Genomic DNA, 24,265 nt, shown 5'->3' on the forward strand with positions numbered 1-24,265 from the left:
ATTCATGTATTGCTTGAATGCTCTGTTTACAATGATCTTAGAAACAACTACATTTATCCTTTGTTAAAGTCACTGAATGAAGTGAACTTTATTGCTAAAAGCTACAAGTCATTGCAATTCCACAAATCACAATTTTAAAATTTGGCGCCAAAACAAAATAGAGATGATAAAACAAAAATTGCCAAGGCTATAAAAACATTATTCTGGCAAGCCAGTACAATTAAATTCGTTGCTCAAGAGATGAACAGTTAGTTAGAGATAAACAATTAGCTAGAGAATATAACCTAGTAACTTTTGTCTTGGGGATATGTATAGAGGCTATTTCAGAAAATAGTGTTGTAAGTTCTCCATTTCCACTTCCCCAGGCTTGCAAATGCAAATCCTTTAGGTCACAGGTATTTTGTTACATCTTCCTTTCAAATAAGCAAATAAGTTCACTTCACTGACCACTTGAATGGAAGACCACCTCTTGTAAAGACTTGTTTTTTGTTGTCCGATATAGAGAAGTATGCATCATTTAGACCATCAAAATTTCTTGTCAAGGCTGTACAAGTATGTGCTATAAAGTCTAAATGGGGTGAGGAAAATTATTCTACTTTTAAAGATTAATTAGGAAAATTTCCAATTGTATTGATTTTTCCTTTTGTTTACTGTTTTCTATAATTATGTATAATGGCTGTTTACTAAAGCACAATAAACTGGTATGGCATCGTAATGTGTAGCTCGCAAACCACTTTACGTGCATACAGGATAAGTGCTGAAAGTATCCCCCAACTCCATGCCTTTCTGGCTCTAACTCCCAGAATGCTAGCTGGAGGCTTCTGAGACATGCAGCCCAATACATTTGGTGGGCACCAGAATGCAGCAAGCTGTGTTATTAACGTGAGTATTCTTTACAAGATGTAGGCAATGAAACAGCCACGTGTATAAGCCCTTATTCTTAGAGCAGAACTGTTAGCTAGAGTTCCAAATATATGCTGTATACTAGAAAGAGGCGAGCAACAACTTTGAACAGTCTGGAGACCAGTTTGCTCTGCACAGGGCATACTAGCCCCTCCTCATGAAAAATGAAGTGGACACAAGTTGATTTCTGATTTCACTCATCCTACTTTGCACTTTAAAAAAGCAGGGTATATATGATACAATGTAAAGGTAAATCACATTTCTTGGGAGCTACCAGGGTTGCAATTCTGTTTTTATGCTCAAATTGGGAGGGATGCTCCATGAGCCACAAAAACTGGTGATGGAACTCACAGCATCTTGCAAGCCATCTGCCTGTCCCTCCTCCCCAATTTATAGGTGTGACATGGAAAACTAAAATTATATAGATCAACCCTATTTCCATCTAGCACTGTGTCTAAAGTATTTTTGATGACACACTATTCTGAATACGTTGAGGTCTGCAGCTCCTTTTTTTGGTTCCTTTTTGCGCCCTGCAAAGGCCAGATCAGGGCCACGGCGTGCAGTTGCTGTGGCTCCCATCTGGCTGTAAAAGGGGCAGCCCCAAATCCAAAATATCTGTAGGGTCAACATTTGGGAACTACTACATTAAAGGGGTAGAAACTAGAGTTCAGGAATCAGAATTCAACAAATACCATGCTGGATTTAGTGTTTATAATTACTCTGCAAGAAATCTCACCACAGGAAACAGCATGCAGTGTGAAAATAAGAAAAATGGATTCTAAAGATTTTAATTTGTTTTTTGTTGCCAATTATCCTAAGTCTCTTACATGAAGTTCAAATATAGTATGTATGCGTCTTCAAGTCACCTGTCAATTTATGACAGCCACATTTACTTCATGGGGTTTTCTTAGGCAACAGACATCCATATGTACGTGGTTTTGCCAGTTCTTTCCTCTGAAATATAGCCTACAGTACATGACAGTCATTGGCAGTCTCCGATCCAAGTTCTAACTACAGTTGGCACTGCTTAGCTTCCGAGATCAGATAGGATCTGGTGCCTTTAGGGGGTTTAGGGTTTAAGACTATTGTTACCTTCCAGTAACACAAATTTTCTAAAGAAATTATCCACCGCTAGATGGAGCTACAAGCAAACAAAAAGCAATACTGTACTGATGCAACACAGGCAGAATATTAGAAATACTCATTTGTACACTCTAAATACCTGAAGGCACCAGATCCATCTGATCTTAGAAGCAAACCAGGGTCAGGTCTGGTTAGTACATGAATGGAGACTGCCAAGGAATACCTGGTGCTGTTGGATATATTTCAGAAGAGTGCAATGGCAAACCATCTCTGAGTATCCCTTGCTTAAGAAAACCTTTTTAAGTACATAGGGTCGCTCTAAGTTGACAGTTGACTTGAAGGCATGTGCGTGCATGCATGTGTGCTCATGCACGCATACACACTATGGCTCTGCAAGTGCATGTGCAAAATTATCCTCACATATAAAAAGATTATCTATATAAAAGAGTACAAATTCCTCCAGCTTTCATTGTTGTTCAGTGCTGTAGCCATAAAGCAACTTGCTTTTATTTATTTATTTGTGTTTGTTTGTTTATTATCATCCTGGTTTTCTCCCAGGAGAGATGATCAGTCTAAATGATTACTTTAGCTCATCAGGCTACTTTACTACCTGTCTCCATTGCCTGGTTCATCATGTCCAAGTTGGCTGACAGACACGTCAATACCTCAAAGCAAGTTCTACAATGGTGAAACATACAGAACAACAGAAAGAAAGTTTGTAGTTCTGCAGTCAACAAAACAAGTCACTGAAGGAAAGACTTGTAACATTTTTATGCAAGTAGCACTCTCCAAAAATCATACTATGCTCCCATTTATACCTGTCCAGACAAGTCTATTAACTGAGAATCAGAGGCGTTTTACAGACCGCCGCTTTGTGGCGGTCTGCCGGCGCTGTTCTTTGCTCCACAAGGGAGTCGCAGAATACAAACCACGCGACTCCCTCGCGGAGCAAAAAAGAAGCTCCAAAATGGAGCTTCTTCCTGCGGCGCTGTTATGACGTCGCAAGGCGCCCATGGTGCACCTGCGACGTCTTAACTGCCGCGACCCATCTGGACGCTATGCGTCCAAGACGTAAAAATGGCGGCTGTGTGGAACGGCCGCCGCCATTTGTCACGGACTGAGTCCGTGATAGGGAAAGGAGCGTCTAGAAGAGACGTCCCTTATTTAAAATGGGACGTCCTGAGGACATCTGAAATGGCAGTCTATAACCCGCCTAAAGCTTTTTTTTATATTATATAGTTTTTAGTAGAAGTCTTATTCCTGTAAATACTTATTGAATTTGGCTACCCAACATTTAAATAGGCATTGCATACAATATAAGAAACAAATATATTCTAGAATATATAGTTTGCAGATAAGAAAACACATAAGCATAATGTTTTCAGATCATCTAGATATGATTGCTACCACTGGAGTGATCCTACCAAGGAAAAATGCAACTTCTTTTGATAGGTTGGGCTCCAGATAGGTTAGGCTTCAGGATCCGCCCCCAAGGGAAGAGAAAGCTCTGTATGCAGACTCTCTTTCTACCTTATTTGGGAACTACTCTCTCATTCCATTCAGCAGGGTCCCCTGAAAATATGTAGCATTTTCAGGGACCTGGAAGGGCTGCTGTGGGGAGGCAGGTGTGAAGACCACATCTTCCAGATCCAACCCTATTCAGCTCATTATACAATATGACTGTGTAATTAAACAGAACATGCAATTGCATATACTGTCTTGGCTGAAACCATTATTTGAGAAAAACACTTAAAACTTGTAAAAAAAACTTCTTGGGGAAAATACATTCTAAGTGCAGTTTCAACTTAAGGTAAATTTGCCTTGTAAATATTAGCATAAGAAGCATTGCAAAAGCAAATCAAAAACTTCATTGTTTGTGGAAACATGGTGAAGTAGGTGATGAATTTGCTAAAACATTCAGCACAAGAAGCTTCTTTTACTAACAATTCCCTAAACTTTTCACTTTACTAACTGCTTTTGAGACTACAAAAATGAAATTAGCAGCAACAAATGAAAAAAGTTTTCAAGGGACAAACTAGATGGTTTAGTGGACATATATGGTTATATATGTAATGGGGACTGGGATTATAAAAGGATAATGCTGCTAAGGAAGGGACATTTAATTCTCTGTTCTGCATGTTTTACCTTGCTATATGTGTAGCAATTCATATTTATATGTGATGGGCAGACATCACAACCTGCAATTACATGACAATTTCAACAGAAATAAATCTCACATAGGCACATAGACATTTGTTCTGGCAATGCATGAGGCTTGTTTCAAATACTGAATGTAAATCAGAGTTTGCACAAGTTACCTGTTGGACTTGTACTACAGCCAGCCTGATCTAACTGTGATAATATGTAGTGCCTGGAAGGAGTCTGACCTCAGATGAGACTGGCTGGTAATGCTATTTCTGCCATTTTGTATTTTTCATTCATCTGATCCATCAAAATGCTTACACTATTTATTTCATCAAATGTATATATCATTTGAACCTATTTTCTGCTCATGCCACAGTTTAAGATAGAACAACTTTGTGTTTGAGAGGGCAGAGGAAAACAAGAATGGTGCAAGTGACATTCAATGCATGGTGAACCCAAATTTAAAACAAGAGGTTGAATTAGAAAAAAAAGGGGGGGCCTTCAGAAGTATGGCCCTCCATGTTGGAACTGTTAAGTCCCATCTTTCCTCACTGCTGGCTATCCCAAAGGTAGGGCTGTAATGGGGCTGATGCGAATTCCAGTCCCACAAATTCTGGAGGGCTACATGTTTTGCATCCTATGTGAAAGTGAAGTGAAATGATATTCCAAGATATCATTTCGGGAATCAAAAGAATCATACTTCTGTTTCCCCTCCTTTTGGATGGTCTACTTCCACATTATTTTTTGACAAAATATTTCTCTGTTTCCTATCAAATCCTGTACAAGACTAAATATACTCCCACATAATCGTCATCTTGTGTATTAATCTGACCATGTCTGGATTTTTAAATCAGGCTTGAAAATGTTCTTCATAAACCAATAATAGAACTGTACATCACATTTCTGGTGACAGAGCATAGTGCAGCAATTCATTCTTTTGTACACAATGGAATTTCTCATCTGATCAGAGGTAGATTTAATAACAAACTTTTCACTTTCCTCCTTTCTCGGTGACACTAAAATAGGCAAGATAAAAAAGAATCCAGTTGACATTAAGGAATATGTGGGTATGGGTATCGAATTCAGAGGATTGTCCTCATCTAAATTAAGGTGCCATATCTGAAGTTCCAGAAGTAAATGTGCATGTGTGCACGCATATAAGCTTATATATGCTAAGGCTATTTAATGTACTCACCCACTCGTAATGTCATCAGTCCTTATATTTTTCCCAAGGACATCTCCGTCACTCATATAACCAGTAGCATCCATGTTGATGCCTTCAAGGTCTATTTCCTCGCCTCCTTTGTCTGAGATATCCATGTGGCAAACATTACTGCCCCGAGATGCCAGCTGTCTTCTCAAAGGTGCTGAATACATGTAACGCCCTGATTCTGCATTAATGAACCGGCTGGCATTGGCTCTTGGAGGATATCCATTGCCTACTGATGGAGCATCACCTGCTTGAAGTCGAGGACTCGACTGCCCAAGTCTCCAAGATAAGGGTGTCGGCCTTCCCGTCAAACTGAGAATACTACGTCCACTTATCTCTGTAGTGACATTGGTATCAAAGGTGGTCTCCAGTGTGCTAGAAACAACAAAAGATGACATAATAAATATTGAGAGTTGGTTAAATTCCAGGCAAAAGTTGGAAATAACTACAAAATATCTGGGCAAGTCACACTTTTATTTCCAATGTGACTCAAAAACAAATTGCACATTTTCCACACACCTTGTTTTAAAGGGTAATTGCAGAAGTGTGAATTTCACATTAAAATCAGCTATGTGGCAAAGTGGACCAAGCTGCACACCTAGTGAGTTCAAAGGACAATACAATCTCTTTCTCCAGAATGTGCCCACCTCATTCTACAGTTTTTGATTCTCCAGGTTTTCGGGCAGGAGTTTTTTTCAACCCTAGCTGGAGATATCGGGAACTGAGCCTCAAGCTTTTACTTGAAACAAAAACATCCCTCCACTGAACCACAACAATTTATGGTTTGTTTTGCACTTAAATTTATTTCCTGGTTACATACAGCATACCAAAAGTTCACCAAAACACGCAAAATGTTGGGTAAGATACTGAAACAATGTACCAAAATCAACCAGTTCTTGAGCTTTTTGAATGAGACAGATCAATTTCAGTCTGGGCCCATAGACAGCTTTGGTTGCCTTAAAATTTGGGCAAGCTCATATAAGGAGATATTTGTAGATATCCTGGGCCTGTGTCATTTAGGACTTTATAGGTCACAACCAGCACTCAGCATTGCACCTGAAAAGAGACCAAGCACTATAATGAGGCTTTCTTGGCAAGACTTGTTCAGAGGGGGGTTGTCTTTCAGAGGGGGGGTTTGTCCTGTGAGCCTGAAAGTGTGTGATTTTCCCAAGGTCACCCAGTGGGTTTCCTGGGCCAAGTGGACATTCCAACCCTGGTCTCCAGGGCCCTAGCCCAACAACTAAACCACTACACAACATCACTCTTTTAAAATATTTTTTATAGTTTAATTATATGTTTAACTTTTTGTAAAATGTTTTTCAAGCTGTATCTAATTTTCGTAAAATGCTTTCAGTCCTAGACTGAGGGGAAGTGGGTTGGGGGAATTTTTGTTGTATGTTGTTGTTGTTTGCCTTCAAGTCATTTCTGACTTATGGCGACCCTAGGGCAACCTATCATAGGGTTCTCTCAGAAAGTTTTTTCAGAGGGCTTTTTCCATTGACTTCCCCTGAGGCCGAAAGAGTGTGAATTGCCCACGGTCACTCAGCAGGTTTCCAGATAAATAAATATAAACAATAACAACATTAACACACTGACTTTTAGTATTAAAATTGGATCTTGGAACGTAAAAGGATTAAACTCAGAAAAGAAAAGGAAACAGATTTTACATTTGTTAGAGAAAAGCAACCTGGATATAATATGTTTATAGGAGACGAAGATAAAGGAAAAAGATACGAAATATTTAAATCATATAAGATTAGGTAATGTATTCTGTTCAAGTGCAAAAAAAAAGAGAAGAAGAGGTGTAGCCATATATATAAGTAATAGATTCGAAGTTAAACAACTGTTTAAAGATGAGAAAGGAAGATTTATAATGGTAGAAATTTCAGTTCAGGGAGAGAAAATAACAATCCTAAATATATATGTGCCACTAGAAAAGAAAGCTATCTTCTTTCAAAGGCTAAACGAGAAACTTTTAAGTTATAACAAGAAAAATATTATTGTGGCAGGAGACTTTAACAGGGTGCTAAAACCAAAAAGGGATAGAAAATCAAGTAAAAAGATCAAAGTTAATCAAGGGAAAATACCAAAAAGCTGTATAGAAATGATGGAAAATAATGATTTGACGGATGTATGGACAAAATTATATGGGGACAAGGAGGGATTTACTTTTTTTTCGGACAGACATCAGTCCCACTCTAGGATTGATCTATTCTTGGTGTCAAGAGAGCTTATAACAAGGATTAACAAAATGGAGATTTCACCGAGAACGTATTCTGATCATAATTTAATAGAAATATGGGTACAGAGACAATTTAAAGATAGCTATGAATGGAAATTGAAAGAAGATTTGTTGAATGATGAACTGTTTGTGATAAAAATAAAAGAGGAAATAAAGATGTTTTTCAAAGAAAATTGCATAGAAAATATGCCGATGAAAACAGTTTGGGATACAAGCAAGGCTGTAGTAAGGGGCATATTAATCAAGAAAGCAAGTGAGATAAAGAGAAAAAATAAAGAGAAACAGAATTTGATTATTAATGAACTAAAAAAGAATGAAGAAGAACTAAAGAAAAACCCAAAAAATAGGGGAATTATAAATAAAATTAAGCTATTGCAAAGGCAACTGAAAGCAAAAACAACAGAAATAATGGCAAATGAATTGAAAAAAGCAAAACAAAACCATTTTGAGAACGCAAATAAAATAAGTAGATGCTTGGCAATCAAAATAAAGAAAGAAAGTAAAAATAAAATAATTGATGAGACTAAATATAAAGGAGAAATAACTAACAAGCAAGATATCATAGAAAAGGCATTTATGGAATTTTACTCAGAATTATATAAGGAAGAAAATACAAACCCAGATTTTGGTAAGGATATGAGGGAATATTTGGATAAAAAGGAAATCAAGAGAATAACATTGGAGCAAGAAGAAAACTTAAACAAACCAATTAATAAGAACGAAGTTTTGGAAGCCATAAAAAAATTGAAAGAGGGGAAATCACCTGGGCCGGATGGTTTCACGGCCAAATACTATAAAACTTTTAAGAATGAATTAGTGGAGCCATTATGTAAAATGTTAAATGACATAATTATACAGAGTAAACCTACAACATGGGAAAATGCAACCATCATATTAATCCCAAAAGAAGGTAAAGATAAACAATTGGTTAAAAACTATAGACCAGTCTCTTTATTAAATATAGACTACAAAATTTATACAATGATACTAGCGGAAAGATTGAAGAACATCTTAGGAAAAGTAATAAATGAGGAACAAAACGGATTTCTACCTGGTAGATACCAAATGAATAATATCAGAACAATAATTAACATATTAGAATATTATAACATCAAAAGACAGAAGAAATTAGCATTACTGTTTGTAGACGCCAAGAAGCCATTCGACAGCATACGATGGGCATTTATGATCGAAGTGTTGGAGAGAATGGGTCTAGGGGAAGTATTTATTGGAAACATTAAGCAGATTTATGGAAATCAAACTGCTCAATTAAAGGTCAATAGAAACATTACAGGGAAATTCAAAATTAATAAAGGAGTAAGGCAAGGGTGCCCCATATCACCGTTACTGTTTATCATGGTGGCTGAAGTATTGATAAACACAGTGAAAAATAACGATCAAATAAGAGGAAATAGAGTGAGAGGAAAGGAAAGGAAGATTTTGGCTTTTGCCGATGATATGGCAATAATATTAGAAGACCCCAGGAAGGGAATTGAGAGGTTAATGGAAGAGTTGGAAGAATTTGGTATGTTTTCAGGTTTCAAAATAAATAAAGAAAAAACGAATTTAATATTTAAAAATACGGGGAGAAAAGAAGAAGAAGAACTAGTTGAAAAGACAGGATTTAAGAAAGCAAAAAAGGTTAAATATTTGGGAATCTGGTTAGGAAATAATAATACAAACCTTTTTGAGGATAACAATAAAAAGAGATGGAAAGAAATACAGGAGGATTTGATCAAATGGAATAAATTAAATCTGTCCATATTAGGAAGAATTTCTCTCATAAAAATGGTTGTACTCCCGAAAATCATGTTTTTGCTGTCTAACCTACCAGTAATCGCAGAAGAAAAGATTTTAGAGCAGTGGACAAAAGACCTGAAGGAATTTATTTGGAAAGGGGGGAAATCAAGGATTAAATGGGATATTTTGAAAGATAGCAAAGACAGAGGAGGCTACGCACTGCCAGATTTGAAATTGTACATGTGTGCCTGCAACTTGAAATGGATTCAAGACTGGACAAAACTGGAAAATAAAAATCTATTAGATCTGGAAGGAGTAGGGCTAAGCCAGGGTTGGCATACATATTTATTGTATGAAGACCAGGCAAAATATGAGGAATTTAATAAACATCTAATTAGGAAAATACTATTGAAAACATGGAAGAAAATTAAAAAGAAATACTATAATAAATTTCTAAAATGGACATCGGTATAGGAAGCTCTAAAGAGCAAGAGCAATAAAGACGGAAAATGGCTGACATATAAGGAGCTGTTAATAATGAGAAAAGAAGGAAGACTAGAAATTAAAAAAAGGGAAGAACTCTTAAAGGAAGGGGAAAATATAGATTGGTTTACATATATACAGATAAATAGAAAATTTAAGGAAGACAATAAAAATAAACGGATAGATTTAAGAGGTAACCATTTAGATGAGCTCTGGTGGAAACCGGAAAAGAAGAAAATCTCAAAACTTTATAGTGTGCTATTGGAAAGAGAGTTGGAAGAAGAAGTAATAAAGGAAGGTATGATTAGATGGGCACAGGATATAGGCCACCCAATAAAATATCAGGATTGGCAAACTGCATGGAGGGAAACACACAGCTTTACAGCATCACAGGATTTGAAAGAGAACTTCATGAAGATATCAAATAGATGGTACCTAACCCCAGTAAAAATAAAGCATATATATAAATTACAAAATATAAAATGTTGGCGATGTAACAAAGAACCAGGATCACTTTTTCATATGTGGTGGATGTGCACTAAGATCAAAAAAATTTGGGGGGAAGTTCACTTAACTATATAAAAAATGTTTAAAATACAAATCACGATGCTGCCAGAATATTATTTGTTAAACATGACAACGGTATTTGGAAAGGAAATAAGAAAGAAATATTGGAGAATTTTATTATATTTAGCAACTGCTGCAAGAATTGTGTTAGCTAAAAACTGGAAAAGAGAAGAACCTCCAAATTGGGACGATTGGATGCTGAAATTACAAGAGTTGAGAGAAATGGACAGATTAACGTGTATGGTAAGAAACAGATCATTGGAAAAGGTAACCGAGGAATGGCTTCCAGTGGTACAGACTTGGGAAGTCAATTATGGAATCAACCAAGTCATAATGACATAAAAGGAGACCCTAGGGAATCTAGCAGACAATTAGGTGTAAGAATTGGGATAGTCTAAGATTATAGTATTCTTTTGTTGTAAATCAAGAGATTGGCAAACTGTATGAAGTTTATGTAAATTGTATTGCTATAAGCGAAATAAAAATTTCAAATTTTTTTTAAAAAAGCCATGCATTCAAGATCTGCTTTAACACTCATCCAAGAAGATTTGTGTGTTGGGGGGGAGCACTGTGGGCTTTGGTCAGGGATATTTTCTGAGCCCAGTATTACTATCTGTGCATTGCGAGATATAAATATGTCCCAAGATTATATGAATGCTTTTCAATGGAGAATCAAGGTTACTCACAAAACCCAAACATCCAGATCCAAAAAACATATTCACATCCTGTTGAATGTTTGATTAAAGCAGCAGTCAGCTCTATTTTTATTCATTCAGACAGACAGACAGACAGACAGAGAATACACGCGCACACACACACACAAAATCATAGATCTTTGGAGAGTGCTTTTGACAATTTTTTGTCTGTTAAAAAAACAACTTCAAGTGACAATCTTGTAGAATGTCCACCTTGGACATCTATTTCCATGTGAATTCTGAAACGAAAAACAGCTCAGAGGGAGTAAGATATCCCTTCTTCCTACATGTGTATTAATATGATTGCATACAGTATTTCTCATAAAATATTTTAAAATAGATTTTGAATATTATCAGTGTCACTAAATGTTATAATATTTAGAAATTACTGTGTAACATAATTTTTGTTTTATCTCTGAAATGTTGCTGGGACAGCCAAAATGCTCTTGACTTTCAAAGATTGTACATGCTATATCACTAATAAAATAATAAGACTTTGTTCATCCAAAGACCAGGTAGGAATTCAAGTTATGCACCTTATCAAGTAGGTCAAATGTAGTTCAACTGCTTGTTTAAACACAGTATTACAGATCTGGTTAAAGTGTATTGAAGTCTCTCACAAATAAACCTGAATAACATTTTAAATGGTAACCTTTGCACATTTCTATTCAAACATCACCTCATGTATTTAAGAAGCATTTCTCTAAAGCTAAGCTTCTTTATACAGTGATCTCTCTGCCTCTTTCTACTATCCAAAGCTTGCTCTTCATCAATCTCCCTAATATATCTTTAAATGTACAGACTTTAAGCTGTCAGTTTTTAAAAAAAGGAATGAAGTACAAAGAATGCTTAGTCCAGTTAATGTCTGCCATTATTGCTCTTAATCATTTCTCAGGCAGGTCAGAGTCAAGAACAGGCAAGATAGGCATACACAGTTCTTCTGTATGAATAAAGAAGTGATTCATGCAATTCACCTGTGAGAGACCTGGGTTCCTCGTAGGCTAGACATGGTCTCCTCTAAGTTTTGTCGGAGGTCAGCTATATTTTTGACAGTTCGTAACCGGCGGGTTTCTGGATCTTCCCCTAGAAATGAATGTAATTTTTAGACAAAAATTAACTTTCAGACAATGGACAACACAAAAAGAGCCTTCTTTTCATGTCCTAAATCCAACGGCTAGTGGAACACAAGGGAACAGCTTCAGAATCATTTAATGTCTATTAAACACTTTATGACAATAGCATAAGCACAGCTTTTAGTATTACAGATGAATATTTAAAACCCAGAATGATCAGCATGAAGTGTTCACCAAAATACAAAAGTTTTTCATTATTCAGATGGTACACATTCTACACATCGTATAAAAATCTAGAATACAATATTGTGTTAGCTTCAACTCTATTTTGACAGTATTGAAAGCAAGTAAACATGGGAGAACAGTAGGGTAAGGATGGCAATGCTAGATCAATACATTAGTGTGGAAACATCCTTACAACTGACATCCAGTTTTATTTAGGATTACTGTTTTTAATCTCCTAAAAATGGGATCCATATATTCTAATTAGTTCCTTTTCCAAAGAGAGAACAGCTACTGTGGTTTTTCCCAAGGAACTTTAGTCCAACATGATATGTAAAGGACAATCTTATGCATGTTTACACATAAGTAAGTACCATCATAGTCCATACGTCTTGCTAGAAGATAAATTTGCAGACATAGAATCATAGAGTTGGAAGAGACCTCAAGGGCCATCCAGTCCAACCCCCTGCCATGCAGGAAATCATGCTTTGCAAGAACCTCCTGAATTATCATGTTGAAATGACAGACTAAATTATGGCGCAGTACAGACTGTGGAAAAGGAGCAGTCCGCAGCCACCCCATTTCTTGCTGGGTTGGAGGCAGGGCAGCCTCACCGGCAGCCCCTACGGTTCCAACCCGGTGCTTTTCCAGGCCACGGAGAAGCGGCTAAATGCTGCTTCCCCATGGCCTGGAAAAAGGGTGTCCTTGGGGCCATTTTGATACCCTCATCACGTGCGAGGGGCATCTAGAAGCACTGCCCCTCGCACGTGACGAGGGTGTCCTATTGTGCCCGTCTGGACCGGGCCAAAGTTATGTGAAACTTTAAAACTGCTTGTCTATTTTGTAACTTTAATTTTGAGAGTATTTATTTAATGTATACTCCACCTTTTTCCATAAGGGATTCAAAGAAGCTGCCATAGCTTTTAGACTACTCTGCTTTTTATTAGAAATGTAAAGATTTCAGCAGAACTAGCTGCTTTGCAAAAGCTCAGTGTATTTCAGGAATATATGTTAAGAGCAATAACATTTCTAGTCAAGAATGGTGACAACTAAAAAGTGTTGATAACTGCAAGGCAACAGATTTTTCTCTGTTCCTTTTTAACAGAGGTGTTTACTCATTTTTTAAAATAAAACTTTTTGAGGCTTATGGAAGTATTAATAGATTAATTTGACAAACCATGTAATTTACTTCTGCTTCTTCTCAAAATTTTCTCACTTGGCACTAAAAGCAAAGAAGTAGATGATTGCTTTGCATTTTTAATATGCTATCAGTTCTCAGGTAGGCTGCTGCAGAAGGAAACAGATCAACCTTCACTGTTATGAGGGCCTAAAATGAAGGCTCATAAGCCAAGAATCTGTTATCATGAAATTTGATATTAAAAAGAAACCTCTGAGTAGCTGTACCAAATCAGTAAGCTTTAATGATTGAGCTGTTCAGAGAGAGGAGTGTATTTAAGATGCTGTAGGACTCACTGGTCTTAAATCATTCTTATTCTTCCTTTACTTTTAAAATACAGGTGTGTGTGTGTGTGTGTGTTTTAATATACTAGAAGCTGAAATGTTGCATAATTTCAGCTACTGTCATTCAACAATTGCAGATAAATAATATTTCTGGCACTGAAAATGATTAAATAATTGAGCATTTTATTAAAATGCTAAGAATATGAATGTGTTTTTAAAACACTGAAAGCAACTATCATAAAATGAATCACAGGCTAAAAGTGAAAAACTATTTTTGTGTAGATATTAATGTAAGAAAAGATTAAAACATTAATATGCAACTTCATTTTGCCTATGGAAGGTAGCTCAGGATGAAACAAGAGAGTTTGCCACAGCATTGCTGGATTATCTGTATGAATCTTATTCATTTTCTTTCATTACGCTCTCCCCCCAATCAATATTTTGTTTCTGGTCTACTGTTCATACTGTTAAATTGTACCTTTCTTTTTTTAACTTTTTAAAGAATTCCTCCGCCCTTAATTTTTCTCCCAAATTCAAATGTAGCTTGATCACAAACTACATTGTCCAAAACGAAACAAAACACCTGAAATTCTGTTGGTGACACAGATGCCAACTTAGAATTACCTTCACATAAGTATTCTTTTTGCACAAGAATCTATTTACTATTCCTTGTGCAATATTCAACCCTACTAGGGGGCACTGTCATAGTTGTTTACTTACTGGGGCGGGGGGAGGGGGGACTGGGCTAGAGATCACCAGACAGCACTCATTCTAGCTTCAGTCTGTGGTCAAGAAAGATACATGATGTTGACATTTCGGATCTCCAGTGACTCAATGAAGATCCAGAATAGCAAGATCTTCCTCTTCCCCTGGCTATAGCTGGGTCCTGCCTGGTTGCTTCCTTCTCAACCAGTACACCACCACCATGATGGCACACTCAGGGTTGACAGCTGTCTTGGGGCTGAGGACAGGTGCTGAGCTAAGCATGCTGAATATTACACCCTGGACCAGAAGATGGCTTGATGCACTGTAAGGGAACTGCATACATTTCCCTACTGGGCATGCAGATATGAGTTTCTATATGTGCTTGTGAATCCTTGCGAGTATTCCCGCATCCCAAAATCCCACCCCCCTTAAAATACAATTAAATAATTTACCATTTAAAAGATAGCATAAAATAATAAACAAGAAACAGCAATAAATATAACTGCAGCAGAAGTCACGGTATAACAGGTTAGGCCTTTTTGGTGACCGAGAGTCTATTCGGGAAAGGCATGCCAGAAGACATCCATCTTAACAGCATTTTTAAAGCTGTTTAAGGTGGTAATGTGACAGATCTTATCCTGCAAGCCATTCCATAATCTGGGAGCAGTTGCCAAAAAGGTCCTCTGGGTGGTAGCAGACAGCCTATTTTTAATAGTGTGTGGGATGGATTATATGGAAGGAGGCGGTCCTTAAGATAGATTGGGCTTTAAAGGTAATCAAGAAACCCCATTAAAAATGTTACATTTTCAGCAGAAATGGTTGGATTTTGCTCAAAAATTTTCATGAACTTTTCACCGAAAAGTTTCCAACTGGAAAAAAAAATCAAAAGTGCAAAACTTCCTGTAATCTCATATAACAGGGAGATTCAAACCAAAATAAGTGAAGATTCACCTCCCTATAAGGAACTACATATTGAAATATAAGAATAAATCCCAGTTTTACAGTACCCAAAGTTCAAATATGCTAAGTCTTCTGAAAGATGCTCAGTATTGTCTTATTACTCTCCAGGAAGAGAGTATTAAATACATAATTGTCAGTGCACATCTCCACCTTTTTATCTTAACTAACATGATGTATCAAATGATCTGCTATGGATAGAATCTATGAAAAAGAATATTTTGTGGATTGAAGATATTTAGAAAAGAGCTCCTATAAAAGTACAGTTGGCCCTCCTTATCCTGGACTTTTTATCCTCAGATTCAAGCATCCACAGCTTGAAAATATTTTTTAAAAAGTCCAAAGTCCAAATAGCAAACCTTGATTTTATATTTTATATAAGGGATACCATTTTGCTATGCCATTATATTTAATAGGACTTGAGCATCCACAGATTTTTTTTATCCATGGAGGTCCTGGAACCAAACTCCAGCAGATATCAAGGAGCCACTGTACTGCTAACAGCATGAGATAAAAGTGACTGAAAACTGTCCAAAGCGGTGTCAAGGCTTGTTACTTGATATCACAGCTATGTGATAATATTATTGCCAGTAGTCGACTACAATGTATTGCCAGTAGTCTAGAATTCCCATCTTTCAGTTGCCATTCCCCAAAAAGATTCAAGGAAGTGACAACACAGAACTTCTCTGCCAAGCTGTAGTGTACTAAAACCCCACTTAGGCTGAATCTACATGAGGGTTGTATCCCAGCTCCACTGTGTAGTATCCCTGTTTCAGATGGACCCCTTTATGGTCACATCCACCTGTTTGAATCCAAGATGAAATCAGTTTGGAAAGCCTGATGGGACTCTCACTACACAGACAAATTGTTGCAAAGGTGTATTTCTACTGTGTGCTTGTGTCTGGCCACACATTCACAGCAGCTCTGGGGATGCTTTGGGGGGGGGGGTTATTCCCACAATGCATGCACGTATTTGCATATTTACTTACTGAAACAGCTTTTGTTTCCCCTTTGCATTTCTATAAAGTGAAACTGGTACAAAAAGGGGAGGTGAAATTCTCATCTGTGAATGGGAGCAATGGTATGTATGTAACACCGCCTTGAGTCCATATTTTGGGAGAAAGGCGGGATATAATAAAACTGCCTTCTCTTGATACTAATAAGGCTTGAAGCAGATGGGCAAAAAGTGTCGGCTTCGAGCCACTTTGGGGGCATGGTGTGCAGATGACGCCTGCCCATGGATCAGGTGGAAGCCACATTACGGCCGCCTAAGGCAGCCCAAAGCCAACAAAAAAAGGAGTGGCAAAAAGCTACTCTTTGCTACAGTCCATTCGGGACCATGACATCCAGTTGCCATGATTCCATAATGATTGGGGCTCACTGATGGCTTGAGCAGCCAGAGGCTGCCCAAAGCCACTTATCTGCTTTACCTGTATGGAAGCTATCCTTCCATAGCAGAAACATTCAGGTGACCTAGGTGATCCTCTGACCTAGGTGACTATCTACCAACCTGGACCCACTCTTCCCTGACACCTGATTCCACCGCAATCCCAATTTAGGGGTGTGTGTCAACCACACATTTTAAAAAACCATCCTCCCCCCCCCCAAAGTGGAGTAAACTGAAGGTGTTGGGTTGTTGTTTTTTAAAAAAAATAATGTCTTAAAGCTCTCAGGCATAGAAAAGAAGTATTTTCACATTGGAAGGAGAGGAACATTTTGTGTTCCATCAAGACTGGGATCAAGGTAAGGATGCATTATTTAGCCTGTTAGATTCAGTCTTAGTTATAAGTGCTACTTCCTTTAAATGGTTCTACATGGCTCTATACGGATCATCAGAATGTACCTAGGTCTACTGAGTCATGCAGCTCTCAAGTGTAAAAATTCAGATAAAAAACATTCAGACTGTAGGAGAAGACTTCACGAACAGTAGTTGTTAAGATGGAAAGTAAATGTTTTCTGGCTTTTGGAGGAAAGCTTACGGGACTTTGCACGACCTCATCCAGGTTGTTTTATACTTAAAGGGAAAGGGTGGTAATAATTAATTAGGTGATAATGTTTCAGGTAACCTAAATGTAGATGTATTAGATGGTATGCACTGGAAATTCATACTATGTGGTTATTTCTTTCCTCTCAATGTATACAGAGTAGGGAACCTCTTTTATGCAAGGGCTGAACTCAATTTAAGGAAAGTTCTCAGGGATGCATTCCAGTGGTGGGGAAGGCCAGAGACCAAAGTGTGAGTATAAAAATATCAGGATATATAGCTTAAAGCTTTTACTGCTGGTAATTATAGTATAGGAAAGCATCTAAACCTTGCTATTTTAGTAATCTTAAATAACATTGTAAAATTTAGACATATTAACAAATTAAATGACTAATTCTTTTTCCTAAAAATCCACAAACATTAAAATGTTAATGGATCAAATATATTAAACGATTTGTTAACACTAATACTAAAGTCCCAAGCACTTAAATGTTAGAATGTACATCAATGGAATCATAGCCTATGTTCAATATATATGTTTTACTGTATATATGATGATGAGCAAAAAAAAAAAAAAAAAATTCCACTTGCAGATGTGCTCATTGCAAAAGTTTAGGGTAGGGTAGACATGCACTATTAGTTTGTAGTGAGGTCTTATACATAAGCGTTCAAACTGAGCCAAATATAAGATGATTAAAACCTGGCAATTTGAACATTTTAAAATTGATGTCACAGTATTTACTCAGGCAAGAGAGAGAGAGAAAGAGATTTAGTGGATGTATAAGAATATAAACTGGCATTATTGCAAAATAAGTTATAAATTATTTTGCTAGAGTTCACAAGGAAAAACAAGTAAATCTGACAAAAGAACTTAAATAAACCCCAGGCAAACTACTATATAAGAAAGAATGCTTAATTTTTTAGGCCTCTACTTCTGGATGCTTAACATCTGCTCATTAAAAATGAAAACACTTGGCTGTCTTGAGTCATCAGAATGAAACATCAAGAGTTATCATGTATTCAAGCCTCCTTCCATTACATAGAAAGGGAGGGCTATCTACAGAATCTCACTTAACCCCATCTTTTATTCCTTGCATTAACAGAGTCAACACATTCAATGGATCTAATGTCTTACCAGAAAGATCTTCTAGAACAGGCTGTCCAGTTTTAGTGTAAGGAGCAGAATCCATGCTTGTGCTCACCCCTCCAGTGCTGGACTCAGCTGTTACATTCCCTTCATTGTCTGTCTGGGATCTTAAGTGCAAAACAGAAAGACAGGGAAAAGAAAATGTAGTCATTCATATGCCAAAAGAAATTCCAGCACCAATACAACAGCATTTGCCATCGAGCATTGTGTCTTCTCCCCAGGATACACTAGCAGACTGACTTTACATAATTCATTAGTCCCATGTTGAGCTATGTCCTAGAAATGGAAACAATCACTGAACTGTAAGAAATATGAAATATTCACTGTCAAATACAGGCTTTGTAAGCCTAGACTGTTCTTTCAAATATCTTCAGTTTTAAATTAAGTCATCAGTCTGCTCAATAACCTATGTTAACGGTTCAAGGTTCAGCCATCACACCTGATAACAGAGTTCATATTTTGAAATGAAATGCAGGCTGTTTATGTTACCTATTTGTTTTACTTATTAAAAAGTAAAATACCCCACTTTTGCTGTAAAGGAGATAATGTTTTAGCCATGCACAACAAACTTGTGATATAGATTGGTCCAAGGCCACCTTCAGAAGAGAGCAGACCTGGGGCTTCCACATTCAATCCTGTTTATACATTTCTTCAGCTAACATTGTAATGGTTTGGTTGAGCCCTCCTGTCCCTCTGGTCCACAACACAGAGAACCTATACACCCCTCTGCTTGAATGCCTAGTTATACAGAAGCCAAGTTTACACACCTTTTCCTGCTTAAAATGGTGTGAAATCTAGACATAAACTGAGACCACCACCTCCTCCCCGTGTGATTGGTGCTCTTCTAGAAGGCCTAGTGTATACAGTACTTCATGCGATCTGCACAGGAGAAGGAGATGACATTCCTCTACTATGGTATTTCAATACTGTTTTGACTGAATGAAGATTATGACTCAGAACTTGGTAAAGTTACTATTTTGGAATGCAGCTCTCATGCTTCCACAATCTGGTCATCATAGCTGACGAAAAGGTAAATTCTTAATACTTTATTGGCAGTAAAGAATCAGTGATAACTAGTTATGGACAAAATGGATCAATAGATAAGGTAAGTGCAGATTATGAATTAAGCTTTCATTGAGAATTGCTGGGTGCCGGCTATGCTTTGCATGAGGTCAGACTCAAATTCAAACTCTAGTTATGACAACAGCCTACTTCTTATTATTGTTTCAAAGGAGTACTGACCAATTCATGCACCATGCTAGGGATGGGAAACAGTGCGGAGGGCATGGTCAATTTCACTAGACCACATTGCAGCATCACCACTAAACTGGAAATGACATCATGTCACTTCTCATTTGGAGCAATTTTAGCTTTATTTTGGGGGCTTATAGAGTAGGAAAAGCAAGCCTTTTTATTTAGGGGTAGTTTGAGGTTGTTTGGAACAATTTCCAGGTGACAAATAATGTGAAAATCAGCCAAGTCTTTTTTTAGTGAAGGTGTCTAAGGGCTTCAAAAATAGGACTAGGAGCCACATTTTGTTGTCCACATACAACCATGGCATGTAGGTTCCATGTATGCCATGGTATGAGAATGAAACTTCAGCTCAGCAAAGGTTTCAGCCAAATTAGCCTCTCATGGTGTAACTCCTGTTGGCAGATTTGCCATATGCACATTTTCCATAGCAGGGCTATGCACTAATTGCTCCCCCAATTGCACCATGTATTACCCATGCTTGCTCCTTTTGTGACATTTTCAAAATCTTGATTACATCGTATACATTTTTTTCATTCATTCTATTGTATTCTCCCATGCCACTATTGTATTTTCCCATGTTAGGACCCCTGGTGGTGCAGTGGTTAAATGCTTGTACTGCAGCCACTCACTCACAAACCACAAGGTTGTGAGATCAATACCAGCCAGGAGCATCCTTCTGAGGTCACCAAAATGAGTACCCAGCTTGTTGGGAGCAATTATCTTACACTTTTCAAACTGCTTAGGGAGTGTTTAAGTGCACTTATAAGCAATATAGAAATGTACTTGGTATTGCTTGCTATTGTCATGCTGCCTAGGCTTTGAGGTCCTTCTCTCAATCTTACCACCTGAAATGCATGTTTGGTGGTAAAGTGAGAGATGATTGTCACAGCTGAAATCCCTATCAATGGAGGCTAGCTAAGCCTTCCCCTGTTGTCCTTTGACCTACAAGAAAATGTATTCAAGGAGTTCTTTAGTAATTAGTAAGGTCTCTACTTTTTTTTAAAAAAAAGGCTCTTAAACAAAAGTGTGATGCTTTGTTTTATTGATTTAATTGCATTTTAATTATTCTGTGTTATGTTTTGATTTTATTTGTTCATATTGGTAGCTATCTTGACTGCCAGTTTTTAAAGACAAAGTCAGGGTATAAATTTAGATAAAGAACCAACCATCTACATTTCAAGACAGCTTCATGCCTTCCAGATGTATGTGCTTAGAATGCTCAGACTCTCTCAAGATGCTGAATGGAAAAGACTGGTTAAGGGTGACTTTGGAATGCAGAAGATAACAGATTAGCTTACCACTTTTGGATTATGTCATCTGATTTTTCAAATATATTTAAACCAGGAAAAATAATTTCACCCCACCCCACCCCCCAGTATCACTGTGTGTCACTGTTATGTGCCTTCAAGTCAACTCCAACTATCATAGGTGGTTTTTGGCCGCACAAAATTTGCCATTCCCTTCCTCTTAGGCTGAGAGAATGTGACTTGTTCCCAAGGTCTCCCAGTGAGTTTCCATGGCTGATTAGGGATTTGAATCCTGGTCTGCCAGAGTCCTAGTGCAACACATTACAACATGTTGGCTCAAGAAGTATCATTATATACACAAAATAGTTATACTGTAGATACATTTTAATTTTGTAATCAGAGCAGCCCCTTGTTATAAAGATTTGGCTTGAAGGTAATTAAACCATGACATTACACATTTAATATTTTATTATTTTTAGCCCACAGATATACAGCTAGATTTTCTCTTCACATACCTTGCTATTTTTGACAGCTAACATGAGATGAAACAGAGAGAGGAAGAGACAGGGGGAGAGAGGAAGAGGAGAGAGAACCTTGTCCAGTCTGCCCAGTAAAGGCTGTTGCTTACTGGTTCTGTTCTGATTTATAGACAAACACATGGTCAGCAAACCTACTATGTTATTTTTCATAGCCTTCCTAGCAAATAAGCTTATCCTAGAACAAGCTGACTGTGCTAAGAAGGACAACCTCGATACATCAAGCTTGAAAAGTTAGTCCTACCTGTACATAAATGGTGCTACTGTGGCAGTATTTGGGTGGCTGTATTGCTGTTGTGGGTGAGGTAGCTGAACACTCACAGTATTGCTTCCTGTGGTCTGTGTGGTATTGCTTGTTGGCCCACTGACAGCCTGGGTGCTGTTGCTAGTACTCAGAGCAGATGCTCCTCCTATTCCTCTCCCTTCAGATGAGGCCAAACTTGACGTGGAACTTGAATTCCTCCCATCTAACTGGGGCTGGGGCTTCTGATGAGAGAGGCCTGATGCCAGCTTCCCACTGCGGCTTCTCTCACCTTCTTTTGCAGAACAACTTGGGGCACTTGAGGATTTCCCTGTGGTGTTTTTCATCCCTGGTTTTGGTATTCCACTGTGGGAAGGTGCAGGTGCCTCCTTCTTGGTGCTGTTTAGCTTCCCTCCTTTGGGAATAAAGCTTGCAATCTTGGAGGATTTTTTTGGCATCTCTGTGGTAGCTGGTGGGGTCTGTTCTTCTTTCAGCTCCTCTTTGAGATCTGTTTTTTCTGCTACTGATGTTCTCTTTGCAGTGTCTTTGTTTTTGTCCTTTTCTTTATCCTTCTGCTTCTCTTTTTCTTTCTCATTGCCCTTTGGGGAACTTTTTTTATTGGTCAGTGCCCGGCTAAATGTTCTTTGTGCAATTCCCTTGAGTGCAATTTTGGGGCTATTCGATATTGGTCCTGGATTATTCGCATTCCGATTTGCAGCATCCATTTCTTCAGTTTCTTCAAAACTAGGGAGAGTTTCTAATCTTTCACAATTAGTGTCACGAGAACCTGGGCATTCAAGGGATGATCCTCCTGCTTTGGAACCACCTTTTGTATTAAATAATTTCAGCTTTTCAAGCATGGATTTCTGACCATTGGGAGTTGTTTTGGCCATCTCTGGAGCAGATTTTGGAGACTCTTGGACTTGCTGCTTTACTGTTAATGTGGAAGACATGGCAGTGTGTTTCACACTCAGTGACTTGCTGCGCCAGGGCTTAACAGCAGAGTTGGGCTGGGGGATTGCAGAGGAGCTATTGCAATTGGCAGCATTGGGGCTGCTGCTAGTTTGGACTGAAGATGGCACATTTTCATTCATTCCTGTGGGTTGGGAGGCTAGGTTGTCTGCTGGCTCTGAAGGGTGGAGAAGAAAAGAAGAAGGTGACTGAAATGTTTTTGTCCCTGGGAAATCTTCAGATGGGCATAGTTTACTTTTACAGTCAAAGAGCTAGCACTTAATCACAGTTAAGAAAAACTGAGACATTGTTTTTACACTTCCCTATTTAGGGCATTTTTATCAACATAAAATTTATCCTTCTCTCTCCCCCCCCCCCCCACCCCAAAAAGCAATAGTATGACCACTAACAGAACTGTTAGCCGGTTTTTTTTTTGTGCTGTATTTATTATAAGCATGGAGGCAAGGCCCATCTGTTTCTTATTTCTTGGAAGTATCTATTCTATTTCTAGATACTTACCAATAATACAAACATCTATTAGAAGCTACCTAATAAAAATTACATGCAAACAAAGGCATAAGATAAATGAATGTCAAGCAACACTGGAAAACTATTATCTACTGAACATTTTGTGCCTGTATGTGATCCAAGCTGTTGAGCTTTATGATTAAGATGTCAGTAAGCTATTAATTGTATAAATTTGATCCCTACAGCCAGTATTACTATTTTGCAATTTTTGCAATTAAGTATTATTGTGTAAGTTCTCTTCTTTTGTTTTGCTTTGCATAGCTACTTTTCTTCAAATTTCTTACATATGGTCTTAAAATACGCATGGAATAAACAAATAAATCTACTTTACAACAATATTAGTTGTGCTGAATTTTTCTTCTTGTCAAACTCTTACATGTAAGACAAAGCAACAAAACAAAATACCCAGAACTTCACCGAAAGATTCCTCGGATAAAAAGTTTCCAAGTTCCCTTAAAAACTGGATCAAATCCAAATCCAGAAAACTGAAACTCATCATATCCCTATTCCAGCAGCAACTGTACATAATACAACTTTATCTCATAATTCAAAGCGACTGAAGTATTAAAAGCTAGCTGAAAATGCCTCTCTAGGAAATCTATTTTTAAAAAAATCTGTTTGAGGGTATTTCTTTGTATTTTCTAAACTGGGGGGGGGGGGGGGACAGGAGGGAAGGAGAGTTTAAGAATCACCCTTGCTTACTCACCTTCTGAGAGCACCATCTTTCCTGAACTTAAACCTTGCAAACTTTCTCTTCTGGAGACATTACATCCCAATTACTGAAAATATGTCTTCAGTTACGTTGCTCATGTTTCCAATTAACTTTTGTCATCCCTGACGGTTAGCCTGCCCAGAAGCTTGCTGGGGATTAACGGCTTTTACCTGCAGTCT

At 37.7% G+C, this 24,265-nt stretch overlaps 1 protein-coding gene across 11 annotated transcripts in view; it reads right to left on the reverse strand.

Moving 5' to 3' along the window:
* Positions 1–24,265, reverse strand: part of NAV2 (neuron navigator 2) — a 783,367-nt gene that overhangs the window by 170,745 nt on the left and 588,357 nt on the right. For all 11 annotated transcript variants that reach the window (XM_042439006.1, XM_042438987.1, XM_042438971.1 and 8 more), the window contains 4 exons: positions 21,899–23,024; positions 18,606–18,724; positions 12,043–12,151; positions 5,327–5,716 (listed from right to left, as the gene is read on the reverse strand). In XM_042439006.1, the coding sequence (XP_042294940.1) occupies positions 5,327–5,716; positions 12,043–12,151; positions 18,606–18,724; positions 21,899–23,024 (1,744 nt within the window). The remainder of the gene's footprint in view (positions 1–5,326; positions 5,717–12,042; positions 12,152–18,605; positions 18,725–21,898; positions 23,025–24,265) is intronic.

The sequence above is a fragment of the Sceloporus undulatus genome, chromosome 1, assembly GCF_019175285.1.
Source record: "Sceloporus undulatus isolate JIND9_A2432 ecotype Alabama chromosome 1, SceUnd_v1.1, whole genome shotgun sequence".
Lineage (NCBI taxonomy): Eukaryota > Metazoa > Chordata > Lepidosauria > Squamata > Phrynosomatidae > Sceloporus > Sceloporus undulatus.